Source organism: Porites lutea, chromosome 2, assembly GCF_958299795.1.
Source record: "Porites lutea chromosome 2, jaPorLute2.1, whole genome shotgun sequence".
NCBI classification, from domain to species: Eukaryota; Metazoa; Cnidaria; class Anthozoa; order Scleractinia; family Poritidae; genus Porites; species Porites lutea.
Window position 1 is genome coordinate 27,792,644 of NC_133202.1, and position 19,731 is coordinate 27,812,374.

At 38.6% G+C, this 19,731-nt stretch overlaps 1 protein-coding gene and 1 pseudogene across 1 annotated transcript; one reads left to right on the top strand and one right to left on the bottom strand.

Moving 5' to 3' along the window:
• Positions 1 to 2,418: 2,418 nt before the first annotated feature.
• LOC140925946 (uncharacterized) lies at positions 2,419 to 3,156 on the bottom strand (annotated as a pseudogene).
• Positions 3,157 to 13,070: 9,914 nt separating this feature from the next.
• On the top strand, positions 13,071 to 13,664 carry LOC140925947 (uncharacterized). Its single transcript, XM_073375769.1, has one exon. It carries the CDS (start codon positions 13,071 to 13,073, stop codon positions 13,662 to 13,664), a length of 594 nt encoding a protein of 197 aa, XP_073231870.1.
• Positions 13,665 to 19,731: the final 6,067 nt, after the last annotated feature.

The window sequence follows — 19,731 nt, forward strand, 5'->3', positions numbered from 1 at the left end:
AGTCTTTAATTGGGTATGTTTTTAAGAAGAATTAGCTACTTCTTCATCATTTGGCGATAAGACCATTTCCCTTTTAACGTTTACGCCGAACTACCGTCTACATGCCGTAACAGCTTGTCACACGCTCCGGTCACGCGCCGGGCTCCAGGGCTTCTGGTCTGAAATAGGGTATCCAATTTTTGATCAGGTCTGAAATAGGGTAGGGAAATCACAGATTTTGGTCTGAAACAGGGTAAGGGTTTCAGGAAGCATGCTGCACACCCCCTCCCAATTTTTCTGGAAGTACCCCCCGGAGTTTTTTGTTGAATTTACGACGCGGAAGGCAGGCCATTGTGCCAGGCGTTCTTTGCGGAGACCGTGGAAACTGGGACTAAGAATCGTTGCGTGATGGAAGCCAGGCATGTTTTGCGATGAAAGCTTAGGAAAGATTAAATTAAGAGCTTTTCCGAAACGTGTCGGTCCACGAATTCTATCGCTTGAAAGCGTTGATTACTTTGGAGCAAGTGAACACTACTGAGTGGTCGAAAAAATAAGAATCTTAATTAGCAAAATTGCGATGGTCGGGTCAGTTGTAAACTTTCACTGTATGCAAATGAGTCTTGTGATGAGCATGTGATTTATTTTCGGCTATGATTGAAATGACGTGCCATGTAAATCACGCTTTCGAAATCTGATAATGATGTAATTTCTCTGGAATCGAGGCCAGAATTTTCGTCTATTTATACACGCGTCTTGCCTGCTTCCGGAGAGGTATTTTTGGTCGTCGCTAACTCGCGTACTAAATCAATTCAGAAACAAATAAAAAGTATCGACGTCCATAAAGTAGGAAGTAAAAAACCTTTAGCGAGTAAATCATGTTTCTTGTAGAATTAATCGCCTCTTCATTTGTCGCTCTAATCTCCAAGCAGGCGAGATGTGTATGTCTCTGTAAGTGCGTTCTTGTTTGCCATGAAAAATAACTATGAAATTATGCACTAGTATCGAGACAAGATTGGGCGCCCTAGTTCGTGACTTTCCGGCTGGTTTCGGCCATTTCACGAAATGACACCGGAATTACTTCGAGATATCTTGAGATCACTGAGTTTAGTCTTTTATTTACTCGAGGAATAAGTGGAGGATATTACATGGCGTCGCAGAGACACGAAAGTGTTAAAAAACATTTCACGAGTGATCGCTCCTTTCGAAATGTCTTATGATGAATTTAAAGTCACAAAATGCTGCACGAAGACGTTTTGTCTTTGTTGAGTGTTACGTAGTAAAATTGCTGTCATGTGTTGCGTGACCTCTACGTTTTTGGATTTTTATGAATAATTAATTAGGGCATGTACAAGGTTTATCTCGATTGGAACGTTTCACATAAGGTTATAGAAAATAGTAAACAGGCGAATAGTAGTAGCCTTTCAACATATTTTATGATTTCAGTAACTGAATGATGCAAATCCGCTGACTTAGGCTCAAATTTCTTCCAACAATTCAAACACTACAACTAGTGTTCGAATTTCCCTCGTCCATTCTACCGTCAGAAATAACCTGTGCCACCCAAGCTTCGACTCGTATGTGAAGTACGAATCAAACAACGTAACTGTTTCATCTTCGAGGTCATATCACGCTGGTATTTTGATTTTCTGATCGACAAGAATGGTGATCAGGAAGTGATCGCCATGTTTACCTCATAAACGTGACCGCTGACCAGTCGCTGGGTGAAAACAGTACGGCGCGGGGTGGTGTGGGTGGCGGACTTATCGTCATAGGATATTCGAATACATGCTAAAAAAGCTTTAGGACTCTCAGTCTAAACAGTGAAGGCATGCTTCATGGTACAGACAACTTTTATTTTATTCTTATAACTTTTTCCTTTAAATTAGAACTGGTATTAATTAATAGAGTTATTTAAATATTTTTAACCGAGGTACGCATATGACCTTTTTGCTTGTCCTCAGTGGTATAAAATAAGGTTTCTTTTCTTCCAGAATCTTTTATTTATGCGTTATTGCACTGAATGAACACTATACTTAGAAGGTTTGTTCTAAATCATTTTTGCTGTTCCCAAGAATGTATGCAAAATCATTGCTTTATACAAAGCTGACTCTAAAATATGATTTTCCGTAACAGTAGCCAATGTCACTTACGTAAGGTGTTAATAAAACTAGCAATGTACAATTTTTAGCGTTTTCCACTTATAAGCCTGACATACAATTGTCAAGTGAACTATGTTAGTTTCAGCTCATTCCTCGATTCGATGTGACCTTTTATCGATAAACCCTATTCTTTTCATTTGCAATTTTCCTGTAGTTTTTTTTCATACGACAACGACAAAGAGTTTTATAAGTAAACCGATTTTTTTGGTGTACCACGCTTATCACATTGTATATACAAATACATGCAAAAGGCCGGCTAAATAAGCTCCTCCCACTGCTCCTAATTTTTTGCGTTGCCTTCGCCTATGCCTCTGCACGACACCCATTTAAATGGGGGCTCGAAGAAAGTGCAGATTTCCTTAAGCATGAAAACAGTAAAATAGTTCAATTAGTCACACAAGTCATAAATGTCATTGACAATCGGATGCGTTAAGCCAATTTCTGTTACAACTGATTCGACGGTGGTCATTTGATTCACTTCTTCCTCGTCAATTAATTCCTCGTCAGATTTATCGTCAACCGCGGTACTCGGAGACGAACCTGCCCGTCTCCATCTCGAGGAGGACAAACGAAAGAAAAATCCTTGTATTTCGGCTTTGGTTAGCCACTCTTCCCGGGAAAACAGGCGCTTCCCGTTTTCCCCCTTCGCTTTCCTCATATCTTGCGAGACTTGTCGCAGATCCTCTTGCCTTCCAGATTGCTCACCAATTTCAAACTTGGAGGTGAGATACTGCCTTACTTTCTCTGAGAAGCGAACAGCGCCACCTTTTGGCTTATGAAGTGCCCATCCTTCACTTAAATTTGACTGGAAAGGTTCGCTACCCTGTCTCTCGATAACATTGGTACTGTTGTCTTCTGAAAGGGTAAGGGATGAGAATTTTTAAACCCAGCTTAAATCTACTCCGGTGAATTGTGCACTGCAAATTTGGAGGGGGGTGGTCTGTTTTAGTGGGTATTTTACCTTTCGCATTAATATTTTAAATTCAATATCTACTCCCCATAAGCATTCATTTTTCATTGTTACTAATGTTTTACCTATGTCACGTGACTTGTCACACCCATTTTTGACATTTTATTTCAATCCAAATTTACACCACCTTATAAATAAGACTTGTAATTTAATTCACTTTTTGTGAATGACTATTGACACAAAGTTTATGGAATTAATCGGGGTTTTCTTAAATTATCTACGTTTTGTAAACTATAACGTTTCTTGTTAAGAGGGAGACTGGGACTAGAGAAAAATATCTAATAATTACGAAGGAATGGATCATTTCACAAATCCCCGATTAATTTAGCTTATTTGACTGTAAATGAAATATTATGGAAGGAAAAACGATTGTGGTCACATTCATTAAACTGGTGTAATCTGCAAAGTCCAAAACTTGCATAATTATGGACGTGGCTGGTCACGTGATCTAAAAAAAAAGGAGTGTTTAAGGTCCAAAGTGGTTCTGGTCTTAAACAAAGCGGTCTAAGATTAAAATAAAGGAAGATACTGGAAAAAAACAAGATCAAGTCATAAAACCCCGCATGTAACGAGGACCCATTCCTTAATTCACCGGAGTAGAGATTTCAAAGCTGTTCTAATGTCAAAAATAAAGGAAATGACCCATGAATGCCAGTGCTCAGTGGAAGGATAATTACACCATCAAGCAGTGACCCAATGGCCCTTGTAGCTGTCTATAATGGAGAGATTGTAAGTTGGTTATGAAAATTACACTTTTTTCTCTTTTGCTTTGACTTTGTGGCGTGGTTTTGTCACAATTTGAACAGACACGCGTCACTCTTACGTAATGTTTTAACGGGAAACCAAACAGCATCATTTTATTTCCAAGTAAGTATATATTCAGCCGTTCTTAGCCACCATTTTGCCAGAACAAAGTATATCTATTACTTGTAAAAACCTTTGTGTTTTTTTATATCTTTACATACTTATAAAAAATTGTAGAGGGTAAATGGAAATGAAAAAGAAAATGTGTCCTGCATAACAGTCTTTCAAATTTCCTTTTTAGCCGACAGGGAGTCGTGCAGAGGCATGGGCGAAGGCAACCCAAAAAATTAGGAGCAGGGGGAGGAGCTTATTTAGCCGGCCTTTTGGTACACCAAAAAATTGGTTTACTTATAAAACTCTTTGTCGTTGTCGTATGAAAAAAAAAGTACCGGAAAATTGCAAAAGAAAAGAATAGGGTTTAGTGATAAAAGGTCACATCGAATCAAGGAATGAGCTGAAACTAACATAGTTCACTTGACAATTGTATGTCAGGGTTATAAGTGGAAAACGCTAAAAATTGTACATTGCTAGTTTTATTAACGCCTTACGTAAGTGACATTGGCTACTGTTACGGAAAATCATATTTTAGAGTCAGCTTTGTATAAAGCAATGATTTTGCATACATTCTTGGGAACAGCAAAAATGATTTAGAACAAACCTTCTAAGTATAGTGTTCATTCAGTGCAATAACGCATAAATAAAAGATTCTGGAAGAAAAGAAACCTTATTTTATACCACTGAGTACAAGCAAAAAGGTCATATGGGTACCTCGGTTAAAAATATTTAAATAACTCTATTAATTAATACCAGTTCTAATTTAAAGGGAAAAGTTATGAGAATGAAATAAAAGTTGTCTGTACCACGAAGCATACCTTCACTGTTTAGACTGAGAGTCCTAAAGCTTTTTTAGCATGTATTCGAATATCTTATGACGATAAGTCCGCCACCCATACCATCCCGCGCCGTACTGTTTTCACCCAGCGGCTGGACAGCGGTCACGTTTATGAGGTAAACATGGCGATCACTTCCTGATCACCATTCTTGTCGATCAGAAAATCAAAATACCAGCGTGATTTGGCCTCGAAGATGAAACAGTTATTTTGTTTGATTCGTACTTCACCTTCAAGTCGAAGCTTGGGTGGCACAGGTTATTTCTGACGGTAGAATGGACGAGGGAAATTGGAACACTAGTTGTAGTGTTTGAATTGTTGGAAGAAATGGTCGCATGGGGATGTAGGAATGGTAGGTTTAACGAACAATTTCAAATTTTGCCCCTTGAATTGAAAGTGAAGTTCATTTGAATGCTTTCGTATGTATTTCTGACGGTTTTAGATCTACCTGCTCGATTTATATCTGCTGCGCTTCATGTTGACAAGTCCCTCAAAATGGCGGCAAAACTTGGAGATTGCCGAAAATTGGGTAAGTTCACGGAGTTATAAAGTTTTAGTAAAGGTCGGGCCGCAAAGTTTTTTTCTGTAGTTACCTTTTCTATGGCACCTACTTCCTAGCTATATTAATTGGATCAGTTAAGAACGCCTCAATTTTTCAAAAATGTACCTTGAATTTGATCGGTTTTCGCGTGTGTAACTTAAGCGAACCGATAAGGTGTCGTTCAAGTCTTCCTGTTTGCTTGATTGAAACGTGTTGTTCACGAAAGTCGCCTCGATGGATAAGATAGAGTTGTTATACATGTCTGTGGTATTTGATTTTTGCTGAGTCCCGTACTTTTTTGTAAATTGTCCTCCAAAGTTGTCTCAAATTAAAGTCTTGAAAAGTGTCACGACAGGCCTTCGCTCGAGTGAAATTTAATTTCAGTAAAACTCTGAAAAATAAAGAGATCCGATCAAACGGATTGTGGCTTTAGGATAGGTACATGAATGTCTTACAACCCACAAGAAATGAGCTAAATCTGTGCCTCAAGCAAAATCGACCGGACCGCTCTTACAGAGACACTCTCTTAAATTTTGCCCCGAAATGCTAGTTTTTGGCAAGTAGGCCTCTTGGTTATTGCTCTTTTCAGAATATCCTGACAATTCCCATTATTTCACAAATTGATACCTTATCATATATCATTTCTTACTATTCCTACGCAATTACAATTAATTCCACAACCACGACGCCGAAGTGTACGCTCCACAACGTCTTGTTTAATTTTAAAATTGGTCTGTTGCCGAAATGACTGCGCAAACTCGTCCGAGATAGCAATTTCAAAAATTTTCGCGTGAGTTTCAAAGCTATAATTAGTCTCGCTTGAGTCTCGCTTGCGTAAGCAGCGAGACTCGTAATCTGCAACGTGTTTTTCGTCCTGGGGGGTACTCCCTTATACAGGCTATAAAGGTAAGCGCGGCGCCAAAGGGTATGGTTTTTTAGCCGTTTTGGAATCCAAACAAATGCATGAAATATAAGTTAAAAAAAAAACAATCTTTCTATCACCAGAAATCTTGAAGTGAAACAGGTTTATGTTGTTCCCGTTAATGACGATGAATTCAGCCTCACTCCAAGTGCTTTGAATGTGGGCTGCATGTATTTCGTTACATACATTCCAACGGACGTTACGGGTCAGCGCGTGTAGGGGTCAGCGGACCTAAAGAAGGTGACGAAGTTGGAGAGCAACGCCATGCTAGGGGGACATTGGGGGGTACCCAATACCGCAATACCGTAAGAAAAATCGGTAAATACCGAAATACCGTGTCAAAAATCGACGAAATACTGATACCGCATTTATTTTCGGTCGCGCTTACATAAACTTGTATCCATCTCGCGTGTTTGTTTATCTCAAGCATTTAGGCACCAGCAATCAACCTCTGCAATTGCGAGGAAACGTGAGACGACCTCGAATTGATCGGTGCAATGATCGAAAAGGGTGCCCTACCAATTTCATTATAGATTATCTGTCAGAAATTGTGTAATGGTAATCATTTACCATTAGGACCTGTTTACATGGAGTGGGGGACCCCGGTCTAATGGGGTTGGTTTCTTTTGTTTTCACGTTCTGGGGGAGACAAAACAAAAAAAACCGACCTCACTAGACCGGGGTCCCCCACTCCATGTAAACAGGGTCTTAATCTAAAGTCTTAAAAATACTGACGTGCATTAAACAATAGAGCGCAATTAACAGTACCGCAATACTGTGAAGATCTTCTTTTACCGAACACCGTTAACTAAAAGGATGAAAAACCGCATACCGCAGGGCTAAATGATACCGCAATACCGCACTTTAAAATCCAAATTACCGAAATACCGCTGGAAAAAAAGCTTAATACCGCAATACCGTAAGCCCCATTTCCCCCTCCATGCTGTTGAAGAGGTGTTCTCACTGTGAGCTTTTTTAAGAAAGCCGAATATAAGGAAGGAAAGTTCCATCGGCAAATGCCCAACAAGTTTCAAGGTAAGTCTCTCACGTTAACTGAGCATTCACCGTAAGTATTTGTTACCGTTACAGTTTCAAATATTATTCTTTTTTTAGGAAATATTCGGGGGTAGAAGCGGAATCATTTGAATCTTGATATTCATGATTTCTATCGTTTTTACCTCAATGATTTATGATTCCTACAAGAATTTTCTTCCAGATTCATGACTCACGAAGACTTTTGATCCTGGGGGGGGGGGGGGGGGGAACTCCGCATATGAAAGGGGTGGGGATGCTCGTCGGAAATTTTGAATTAAACCCCTAAGGGAGACTGATCTGTTAAAACAAAGACAATATATATTTTTTATATATTTTTCGCGTGCAACCCTAAGCGAGACCTTCATGGCTAAATATGATGGCGTTTTGCCCAGAATACCCTAAGTGAGACCAAAATCCGAAATTTACACCCCTAAGCGAGATGACGAGCATCCCCACCCCTTTCATATGCGGAGTCCTCCCCCCCGAGCTTTTGATGACCTATTCATTAAATGAATTCTCAGAGGGTCTTGTTTTGCGTATTTTTTTTGGTGTTCAAACTTCTGTTTTCGTCCAGAATTATATAGATTCTCTGTATCATCATTCGTTTTGCCCAGGTATGGAGTTTTTTGTTACTGAACATTAAGCACCAGTGTCACTGGAGAAACAAGCCGACTACAGTGTATCAGCCCCGAATGCACGAATTGAAAATTGGACTCTCGGAAACACCATATCCTGCATTCCCTGGATCGAACGCAATTGATTCATACGTCTATTTTGTTGCGCTTTTCTCAGAGACTCGTTATTCATGATTCCCGAGCCGAAGGACAAAGATTCATGATTCTCCAGTTTCAAAAACAAAGAGTCATGATTCCTACAAGTTTTGTAACTATGATTCATGATTCATGATTCCGCTTCCACCCTCGAAAATATTAAAGTTTTTTTTTTGAACATTTGGTTGTTTCTCAAAAAAGAAATAAGCGCCCTGTGCCGAATAAGCGTCCTCCCTTGAGGCACCAAAAGTAAATAAGTACCACAGGGCGCTACTAAAATCGAATCATTACGGTAAGTCAATTTTTTCACTTGTCCCGCGCTTAAAACATGGTTCGAGCTATTGAGGGTAAAATTATATGGAAATGATCTGAAGAGAAACTAAAATTAGTATTACTAATTACGAGTTAGCTCGAGGGTTCGAGTCAGTAGTGAGTGTTCGAGTTATTGGAGTCGACTGCATACATGTATATCCTTTTTAAACGATTTGTCTCTTATTCTGCGTTTTAGAGTATTCCATATATTCCGTGTATTCCGCCATTCCGTTCCATCATTCCGTCAGTCCGCCATTCAACCGAATAGCGTCAACCCCGATATTTTGATGTCCAAGAAAATACTAAACGCGGGGCTAATCAGTGTGCTAAGAATTGAATCTGTTAGCTACATTTCATAGCGCCTTGTACTAGTCCTTTGAGAAAAAAAAAAAAAAAAAAAAACCAGGACGTAATTCTTGGGCGTAACGAACTCAGTTTTCGCGAGCAAGGTGTTCCTCCTTCTCGGGAGCGACAGTACTCTAACATCTCTCTTTTTCTCTTTCCTTGGAGGCAGACATCGGACATTGACATGAATGATTCTCGCCCGAAAAAACAATTGAGTCAGATTTCTTTCAACAGACCGCTGGCCAGAAGCGTCGACTCGTGACCCCACAACGCTCAGATCACGCTGAGGCCAAAACAGTGTGGCGGTTCGGGAATTTTTTCTTTTTAAGTCACCATCGCTTGTGAAAAAATAACATTACAGTGTTCCACTAAACGCTTTCTGGCTGAGAAAAAGTGTTTTCCTGTTTTGCGCATTCGTTTAGATTCCGCCGCAGTTTAGACAAATGACGTCAATGGCCGCTGTCACGCGACGACATTTTCCAGATTCAAGTTTCGTCAGCAGATGGTAATTTCGAGTTATTTTCTTCTTCTGCCTATTTTTCATCTTCCTTTCTCTTTTAATTCTACGTCCTTCTGCTTAAGATGGTCTCTGAACGCCTAGCAAGGATAAAAGTGGCGTTTACCACGCTATCCACGGCCGTATTGGCAACAGAGAAGTGTTTCACCCAAGTAGCAAGGTAACGGTAAACACGGTAACTTTGAACGCTTTGTACAATGTCATTATACTTTGGCCGAAAAATGTTTTAACAGAATCGTAATGTATATCCCTCCAATGTCTGATTAATCACTTTGATTGCTTTCAACAGCGTTGGACTTAAATGAATATTTTAAAATCAGCTTCAACGCTCTTTCTAATTTAGTATGCAATATTTGCGGTAGTGATTTCTGAACCGTTTTTTGCGAGGGCTTATTTTCGGCCTGATTTTGCTGCTATCAGACGGAAAAAGTTTGGGGCTCCATATTTTTGGTTTAAAACGAAACTGAAACAAAAGAAATTCATTTTTGAATAGTATTCGGTAACCTCTACTTGGGAGAAAAAAATCGGCCGATTTTATTTTTTAGCTGGAAATCATCGGTCGTTTCTTAGGCGCACGGCCTCTTAATGTTTACGCTAGACTTTCTACAAGTCGACCTTTTGGCGAGCGGAGGGTTTTTGAAAGTCTATGTTTACGCCAACCGTGTACGTACTGTAATACTGTAACAGCTTGTCACGTGCCGGGCTCCAAGGCTTCAGGTCTGAAATAGGGTATCAAATTTTTGATCAGGTTTGAAATAGGGTAGGAGTTTCAGGAAGCGTGCCCCACACCCCAACCAATTTTTCTGGAAGTACCCCCCGAGGTTTTTCGTCGAATCTTATGTACAAATCGGGGGTCATTGTGCCAGGCGTTCCTTGAGGAGACCATGGAAACTGGGACTAAGAATCGTTGCGTGATCGAAGCCACGCATGTTTAGGAAAGATTAAATTTCGAGCTTTTCCGAAGCGAGTCGGTCCACGAATTATGTAGCTTGAAAGTGTTGATCAATTTGGAACAAGTGAACACTACTGAGTAGTCGAAAAAAAAAAATATAAGAATCTTAATTAGCAAAACTACGATGGTCGGGTGTAGGAAACTTTCATTGTATGCAAATGAGTCTTGTGATGAGCATGCGGTTTAGTTTCGGCGAGGATTGAAATGACGTGGCATGTAAATCACGTTTTCGATCTCTGGCAATGATGTAATTTCTCTGAAATCGAGGCCCTTGAATTTTCGTATATTTTCGACCGCAGACGTATTTCCGGTCGTCGCTAACACGCGTACTAAATTAATTCAGAAACAAGTAAAAAGTATGGACGTCGATAAAGTAGGAAGTAAAGAACCTTTAGCGAGTAAATCATGTTTTGTGTAGAATTAATCGCCTCCTCATTTCTCGATTTAATCTCCAAGCAAGCGAGACTGACTGCCACTGTAAGTACGTTCTTGTTACTAATGAATTATGTGATATCAGAAATATATGTTCCATTCTATGTGATTTTAAGTAGACCGTGATTTATTTCAAATGGACTGCGCCCAATGAAATGTCTTTGTAGAAGTAAAGCAGGTGAGGGTTATTTCCTCGAAGCAACCCTAGTAGTCGCGGAAGTGTGTGTTTCACTCATTTGTAAAACTGCGGTTACTTCCGATCCAATTGCAACTTCAACTTTCTTTGGAAGAATTACTAAATACTTCCCCGAACACCAATTGCAAGAGAAATGGAACGTACTCATCAACTCATCAGAAGAACATAAATAAAAAAGATCCCTTTGTTTTCTTAAGACCTCAGTTGCCCGAGTTTTCATACGTCTGTTTTCCCGGAAATCCGAAATTGGTTGAGACAACAGTGCTGTTAGTGTACAATCACATTTTGTATTCGAGCTTATTGACTCAAAAATGCTAATTTTTTTCACGGTTTGATGTCAAAATTGTGTTGGTTTTGACAACTCGCTAATAAATACTATACAAATAACAAATAATTTATATAATTTGCGATGCTCCTTCCCCTTTCGTTTTTCCTTCAAACTTCCTGGTGAAGGAGAAACAAAGGAGTTCCTCTGCGAATAAAGTGGAACTTTCACTGACAATGTAAAAATGGGAAATCGCCTTTACATTAAAATAGAGATAGTCTGGCAGATTTTGATGAGGCTGCAGAAAACTGCTGTACTCAAACATTGTCACATTCAATGCCTTTATTGGACTTATTTACGAGCAGTAGCGTTTCAACAAGAGACACAATCGCCATTAATTTCATTTGGAAAAAGTTGACAATCAATTACGTCTGCCAAGACTAAGAGTACCTTTTCAAAAAAACCTTCCCGTGAAAAAAAAATATATAGAAATGCTTCCATTTGTTCTCATCTTCGTATTCTGTTGATAAAAGTAGATTTTCCGGATCCAGAACTGCCAACAATTGCAGTCTTTACCTTGACTTCTCCCGCAGAATTCTCAAGTTTCTCCTGAATATGAATGTGCATCATCGTAATGCTTCTTTGGTACCCATGGTTCCATTTTGGTCAATTTCGCAGCCATGATGAACCGTCGTAGAAAATTGCAATGGGAATATTTGATCAGCTAGCTGAAGTAAAGGGTTGGTTGAAATTCAAGATGGGGCGTACCTCAGGGATTACTAAATACCATTCCTTTTTTTCTTTTCGAGGAAATAGAAATGACTGGCACGTTCCATGGACCTAACTAGAGCCTTCAGGCTTCTGGTTAATCGCCAATGATCTGTGATAAACTCAAGCCTAAAGAAAATAATTTCCAGACTGAGTGGGAGAGCGCCGATCTGCCGAGCGGGAGGTCGCGGGTTCGAGCCCCGGCCGTACCTACATGCAGGGTAGTAACTAAGATAACTGAGAATAAAGTCCTGCCTTTGTATTGACATAATATTGGAATATTAGGGTCGCTGCTAGCCTGGTGTGGTGACTATTCATCGAATCGTAAGCAAAGAGTTGTGGTTGATGGCAAATGTTCTAGCTGGCTGAATATCACATCTGGCGTGCCGCAGGGATCCATTTTGGGTCCCCTGTTTTTTGTTATTTTCATCAGTGATCTGCCTGAGGTTACCTGGCTCCAGAGGTCCGTTCTCAAAATACCTGAGATGAAATAAACCGTAGTACGGTTCGACAAAACTGCCGAGTTATTTTTTTCTCCACGGCGGTTCGCGCATCAGTATCGAAAGGAAAAAAATATCCTCTGGAAACCCAGGGTACCTGAGGTGGTCAGTCAAGAAAGTTCTGTGGCACTATATGCAGATGGCTGCAAGGCGTTTAGGGTGGTAAACTGTCCAAATGATCTAATGATTTTTCAAGATGATCTACAATCGGCGACAAAATGAGTTGAGACACTTCGCCCAAAACTGGGCTTTTTTACGTTTTGTTAACTTCAAAAGGAGGAAATATAGCTTTCCCCCCACCCCCTCCGTGCAATGTTGTGCCCTTGTTCTAGCTACCTATAGAAAACAACAAAAACCCCAACTTTGAATGGAGGGGACAGGGGAGGGGTGCGGATTCTTTTGTTCTCCGAAGTTACCCTATTTAAGTACAATGTCTCAACAATTTTGTCGCCGATCGGCGACAAAATGAGTTGAGACACTTCGCCCAAAACTGGGCTTTTTTACGTTTTATTAACTTCAAAAGGAGGAAATATATGTTGTGCCCTTGTTCTAGCTACCTATAGAAAACAACAAAGACCCCAACTTTGAATGGAGGGGACAGGGGAGGGGTGCGGATTCTTTTGTTCTCCGAAGTTACCCTATTTAAGTACAATGTCTAAACAATTTTGTCGCCGATTGTAGATAGTTTGTGCACTTGGAGTCAACAGAACAGGATGACCTTCAATGTTAAGAAATGCGAGTTGATGCGCATTACCCAGAAGAAACAACCATTCAGAACTAGCTTCAACCTAAACGGATCGGTCTTAGAGGAAGTTTATAAGTTCCGCGACCTTGGTTTGCTTACTAACCATCATCTTTCTTGGAACTCTCAAGTTGATGCCATTACAAATAAAGCTAGTAGAATCTTAGGCCTGCTTAGAAGAACTTGCAGAGGTTGCAAGGACACCGAAACCCTGAAGGTGCTGTACTGCACGTTAGTGAGATCGCAAGTGGAATATGGATCAGTTGTGTGGTCACCATACACCGCAAGAAACATTGACAAGCTTGAGCACATACAGAGGAGGGGAACAAAATTTATTCTCGGAAAAAGGAATTTTACCCATGACGAGCGCCTAAAATGTCTTGATTTGCTTTCGCTTGAAAAGAGACGCTATCTTTTTGATGTCACATTTTTGTATACGGCTTTAAAAGGATACTTGAACGTGGATGTATCTCCGTTTGTGAACTTCTATTCTCAGGATGGTCCGTACAGGTTTAGACATGTTGATGACTATTCCTTGAAGACGAATTTTGCTAGAACGACTTAACTTTAAATACACTTATTTTAATAGAATTGTTGAAATGTGGAATTCGATACCCTTAGATATTAGATTATCTCCTAGTCTTGCAGTTTTTAAGTCAGGAATGAAGACAGTTTTTAACGTTTTTATATTTGATTTAATATTTTTCTGATTGTTATTACATATTTATTTATTTAGATTAGCTACATGGTGATCTGTCTCGCATAGAGTGTTCCACTCTTTTACAGATTATCCTTATGGCTTTGTTTGTGTGTACCTTTAGATTTATTTGCCATCAAATTGTAATAAATAAAAAGACATAACGACGAAAAAAGTTAGGTACCGTCTCGCAGCACTTTCACCTATCTGGTTTTATCGTACCCAGAGGCATAATGGCTCTTAATCGTACGTAAAAGAACCCACACTAACTTGGATTAACAAAGAAGAGATATTTAATGTTGTCAGTGTTTAAGAACTGGCACCATTGACACATCAAGTTCTAGCAAATTTATTTATTTATTTAACCACTGTTCGAAAAGGGAAGGTGATGTAACCCCGGTGGTGTGGCCAACCTTTCCTGGGCTGGATGGGTTATCTGTAAGGGGAGATCTTAATATAGGGTTTATATAACCTTATGATCTTCCTCCAGGAGTCATAAGGCTACTTGTAAACAGTAAATATCTATGTTTAAAAGTCTTGCCGATTGTCCTCTCCTCACTGGTCAAGAAGGGCAGTTATATTGATCACTAGAAGACTGTAAGAATTTTAGCAGACGCCGCTTTTCTGAAAAAAAAATCATTTAACATTTTATTGCTGTGGACTTAAATTATCTCATATACGGCTTTTATTATTTAAGTCACAACTCTAAATATTATTTCTAATCGATTATTTGATATAATCATAATTTTAGAAACATGTAGTACAAGAAGCTTGTAAAACTAGATGTGAATGACACTCTGACCGGTGTGAAGAGTGTGAACGACTCTCAGAAGGGCTTGCTCGGAGAGTACTCGCGTGCGGAGAGGTTAGAAGAGAGGGAGAATCCAACAGGCAAATATTAAGCTTAACAGAAAATTTTATAATTGAAAATTGCCACTTATTTTACCCAGCCTCTGTGCATGTTTTTCTCAAATATGATGCGTTTTCTAATTTATTGCTTATTAACATATCGTTAATTCTTGGGCTAAAAATCTTTTTCGCAAGTTGGGCCGGGTTCAGACGCCGATCTTTTCATGTACCGAACCTAATGCATAAATTATAATAACGTATTTTTACAAGTAGTTTGACCGAAATGAGCATTTTTCTCCTTTTGATTTAGTTCGCCTGGTATTAAGATCGGCGTCTGAATCAATTCAGGCGTCGGCCTTAATTAATTCGAATTAGGTTCGGCTCATAAAAATTTTGTCGTCTGAACCTAACGACTAGCGACAACTACTGGATTAAAGTTCAGTAAACTAAGCAGCGATAATGTACTTCAGGCTAACAACAATTCAAACAGTTCTGATTGGTTTATTGAGAACCACTTATTAAATCAAAAAGGAACTATAGAATTGAAAACTAAATTCTTCATCTTCCTTTAATATTTATTCTTTTTTTTATAATGAATTACGCTAACATCATTGTACCCGTAAATGTTCGAATTAGCGCCCCTCCCCCCACCCTTCATTCTCCTATGTAAAATAAGTATTTTCTGTAGAGGTAGTGTACTCTATTGTTTTCAGAATAGAAGGAATTGCGTGCCTTTACACTCTACTTGCAACCTTGCTTTTTGTTTTTTTTTTTAATGTTTTTACAATTAAAACTTGCCAACTCCTTTTCCAAATCAGTGGTCTGAACTTATATTAACTAACCATGCTGTTGCGACTGTAGCCTGTAGTTCAACTCTTGAAGGCAGCTCATGTAGGAGCAAAACATGTCTCATTCATTAACTCATGAAAGGTGTCCCCAAGTCATTAATATATGATAATATTTGGTAAAAAAAAATCGACGCTCAAATTTGCTTACTATATGCTTATATCCAAAAGTGATTTCAGAGGTATTCACAATCTATTCTTCTTCCTCTTTTCGATACCTGTACTTCCTCCTATTCTGTGTCTTTTAAAGGCACTATTCAACGAGATTCTAAAGTGTGTTCCAGAAGTCAATTTCACCGGAAACTATGGTCCTCATAGTTTCAAAAAATAACTTTTTTTCATTCAAGATATCCCGGCCAACGCCCCTAGACTTCCGCTCTGTCCTCATGATCTCTTGTGCTGGCTGAAAAAGCCCTTGTAGTGGGACTCCGGGAAAGGGTGAGGCAACTTGTTCAGCGAATGATACATTCAAGAAGCAGTTGTAACCCAATTTGTTTCTCTGAGGTTGACACTTTGTCGCGATGTGAGATCTTGATTAACACCCGCTGCTCTAAATATCGATGAGGACTTGGAGTATCTATACAAATTGGGAAAAAATTGGAGGTTTCGAAAGTACAGAACACCTCAGAAAGAAAACGACTTTGTGAGCCTTGGCCGGGTTTTTCAAAGCTGGGTTAAGATAACCCATGGGTTAGTGCGAAATTTCAGGTCAAATATGAAAAACCTAAAAAGTGTTTTCAGTTTTGTTCTTTTTGTCTACTATATTTGATGTTGTTAGCGCTAACCGGCCTTCGAACAACTGGGCACTTGAGTTTTATTAAAGTCCTTTATTTTTAAACAAAAAAGCAACTTGATTACATCAGTAAATTAGTAAAGATATTATATAAAACAATTAAAAAGTTAACAATGCATATCTTTGCGTTCCAGTGTTAAAATTACGTAACAAAGTAAATACTAGGTAATAAAGGCCATATTTGCATGACTGTAACTAGATACACACTGTTTTTACTGCAAGCTAGCTAGTTATTGTAGTTATACTTCTGCTAGTCTTAATACATTTTGCCGCATGTGTTTTTAGCTATAAAATGACTAAAAAATACTTTATCCAGAACATTTTGAAATACATGCAATAAAAAACACAGCATACATCCTTAAAGAAAATAATTATGTAGTGTTTACCTATGTCTATTTTGATCACAGAATCTCAAGGCTCCACAGCCCTTGCTTACTCAAGTGGTTTAAGGCCTGGGTCAAAGGTGTGTTCTGAGCTTATGAATGATTTGCAATATCTCTTGTTAGGAGACCTAGAACAAAATAAACTTTTTCCCAAAAGTAAATCTTGAGGTTTTCTTGTGCCTTAACGTTCAATTATGGTCACGTGACCAAAAATTAAAAATAAAGGAAATTGGCGAATTGGTGACGAATTTACTTTGTTGGGATAAACAAATTGGCATTTCTGAAAGAGGATAAACGTACCTAACTTGCTACGTTTGGAGTGATTGTGCGCGAAGTTTAATATTGCAGGTTTAAATAATTTAAGATTACATTTGGGCATTAAAAATGACGTTTTCCCTCATAATTTTTTATTGAAGTGCAATGGACAGCCATTCTAAACGTGAAGTGTTAGAAACATATAACATGAATTAGAAAAAATTATTGCTCGATTTCTTTTCTTAAACCGGCCACCAATTGGTCAATAATTTACGATTTTTAGCAAAATGGTCACGTGACATATCACGTGACTTTCAACACAATATTTATATTTTAATATGTTAAGGACGATGAGTTCTTTATGTGTGCCAAATTTTAATTCAGCGCTATGATTTATGCCGAAGTTATAGTCAATAATTCATTTTCCACAGGTAAACCCCTTAGTCCCAGGCCTTAAACTACATAATAGAGGTGCGAACAATTTACTAAGAATGGTGCTATGCACTACATTAGTACTTTATTATATTGCATATGTTGTAGTTAATTTTTTATGTAAGGTTATTTTTGTTTTTCTTTTGTTTTTGGGTATGATAATGTATGCTAACAAAGTGTGAAACAAAGGAAAAATAAAAATTACGTGAGATAAAAAATTAACTACAACACATATAAATTATACTAATATTAATATATCCAAACGAGTACATTTTCTAGTATCGTTATAGAATAGAAATTTGATTAAACACAGTGTGCTAAGGGCTAGACAAGATTTCAATTAAGCTATAATATGAACACATAGGGTCGGTTATTTAAACGAAGTCTAACTTAGGCCGCGGTGTGGCAAATCTTTCGACCTCCAGATCTCTTCCTTAGTGGATAATTTTAAGAAAATAAGTGCTGTTCCAGTCTACGCCTTATGCTTTCATGAAACTTATCAAGATAAATAGTGTTAAGTGGGTAAAAGCGTTGGGCAAACTAAAAATGGCGTAGAACGCGGTTTTGTTAAACACAAGCTAAACTCTGTTTAAATAACTGGCCCATAACGTCTGGTTCCGATTTTTTTCCCAGGGAAACGAGTTAATTTTTTCGCTCGAGAATCTGGCCCTGAAAACATTGAACAAAAAAATGAATATAACGAAACCTTTCGCCGAGAAACAGTCATTATAGTAGCCCACGAACAAAAACTTCTATGTGTACAAATTCATGATGGTAAATCTTAGCGGACTTAGTGCCGTTTCACAAAACTCAGCTTAATGGCAATCTGATTGGTTCGCCATCTCGGACTATCAGTCAACAATATTCATCTCCTAGTGAGTGGATAATAGGGCCATTTATACGAGGAAAAATAAGACGCCTCTTATTTTAGACGAAATGTTCCGCTTATACCGAAAGTTCGCGTCTTATTTAAGCCGCGTCTTATGTAAGACGCTTCTTATTTTTCCTCGTATAAATGGCCCCATTGACTGTCCACTGTCAGGTGTTACCACATATGCAGTCCTCGACAATATTTTGAAAAGCATGGCAGACATAGCATTTGCAATCCTATACAGAGCCATCAAACTAAATAAAAAATAGCCTCTACAGCAAACAATGTTACTATTTTCTCTTTGAATCTGCATCATTCTACGACTTAGATCCTCGACTCCAGACGACGCAATATTGAGTACACTCGGTGTTAACAAGTTTTTTAACTCAGTGAGTATTCGGTGCGGAGCAAACTTGATGGTGAATTTTTGGGGAGCCGGCCGAAGACTTAGTAAAATAATTATTTGAAAACAGACACAGCGTATTCTTTACAAAGTACAGAATACGGTATACAAGAATTGATCAAAGTTACTACAAATTAGTTGTTAAGAATCTATATTAAAAGTGTATATATAAAAAGCCCTAGGCTTGGGTTAAAAATGTTCTATACAATGCTTAAAAAAATAAAATGTGTCTACTCTATTATTTTTCCAATCACATTTGCGATTTGAATCACTCTTTTTTGGTCATATGTGTACTGGCCTCTTACACATGACACTGAGTTTAAAGATGTCTTGCTCTCAGCCAATTTAATTACACTGCCATAGTCCATCTACTTCTTCTGGGACAGCGTCACTGCTAGTTTAGCGAGAAATTGCTCGGCTTCTCCGCCATTGAAAGCGGTAGATGCGAGCTAGAGGGGGGCGAACATTTTTACCTTTTTATCCTTTTATTGTGAAATCCAAAAAGACATAAAATGTTATTACGTTAAAGCATTTCAAAATTTAAAACGTTTTAAAAGTATAAAATCAACATTATTTGGACTCGCTAAGTGTTTGAAATCCTCCAGCCATGTTTGTGATCTCTAGATCTGCAAACAGAGCAGCCGTTTTTTGGTGCTTAATGTTATTTCATATTATGAAGTCAATCGATTCCTCTAAAGCTGGTTAACGTTTACTCGTTATAAATAATTTAAAGGAACCAGTTAATCTTCCGACGCACGCGGCAGTCAGTATCACCCCCTTGGTCCAGAGGGGGACAGTTAATCCTACCTCCCCTCACCAGGGCTTTTGCTATGTTGTTATGATAGAGAGGAGAAGTGTGACGTCACGTCACTATTTCTGGACGACAACAAACCAACGACGACGGCTACGGCAAGGAGAACGGCAAAAAATAGTATATTTATATTAACAAATAACAACTTTGCACGTGAATCATGCTATTTTGCACATTTCTTTGCCATCGTTACACCACTACGACATGAAACTTCTTAATTTCACGAGCCCGCTTTATGGAGTAGGTGAACACAACACAAAAATTGTCGCTTTCTTTTTCTAAACTTAGATAAC

Bases quoted from the DNA above. Each gene is read 5' to 3' on its own strand.
- LOC140925947 (XM_073375769.1), top strand. From the start codon at position 13,071: ATGACCTTCAATGTTAAGAAATGCGAGTTGATGCGCATTACCCAGAAG.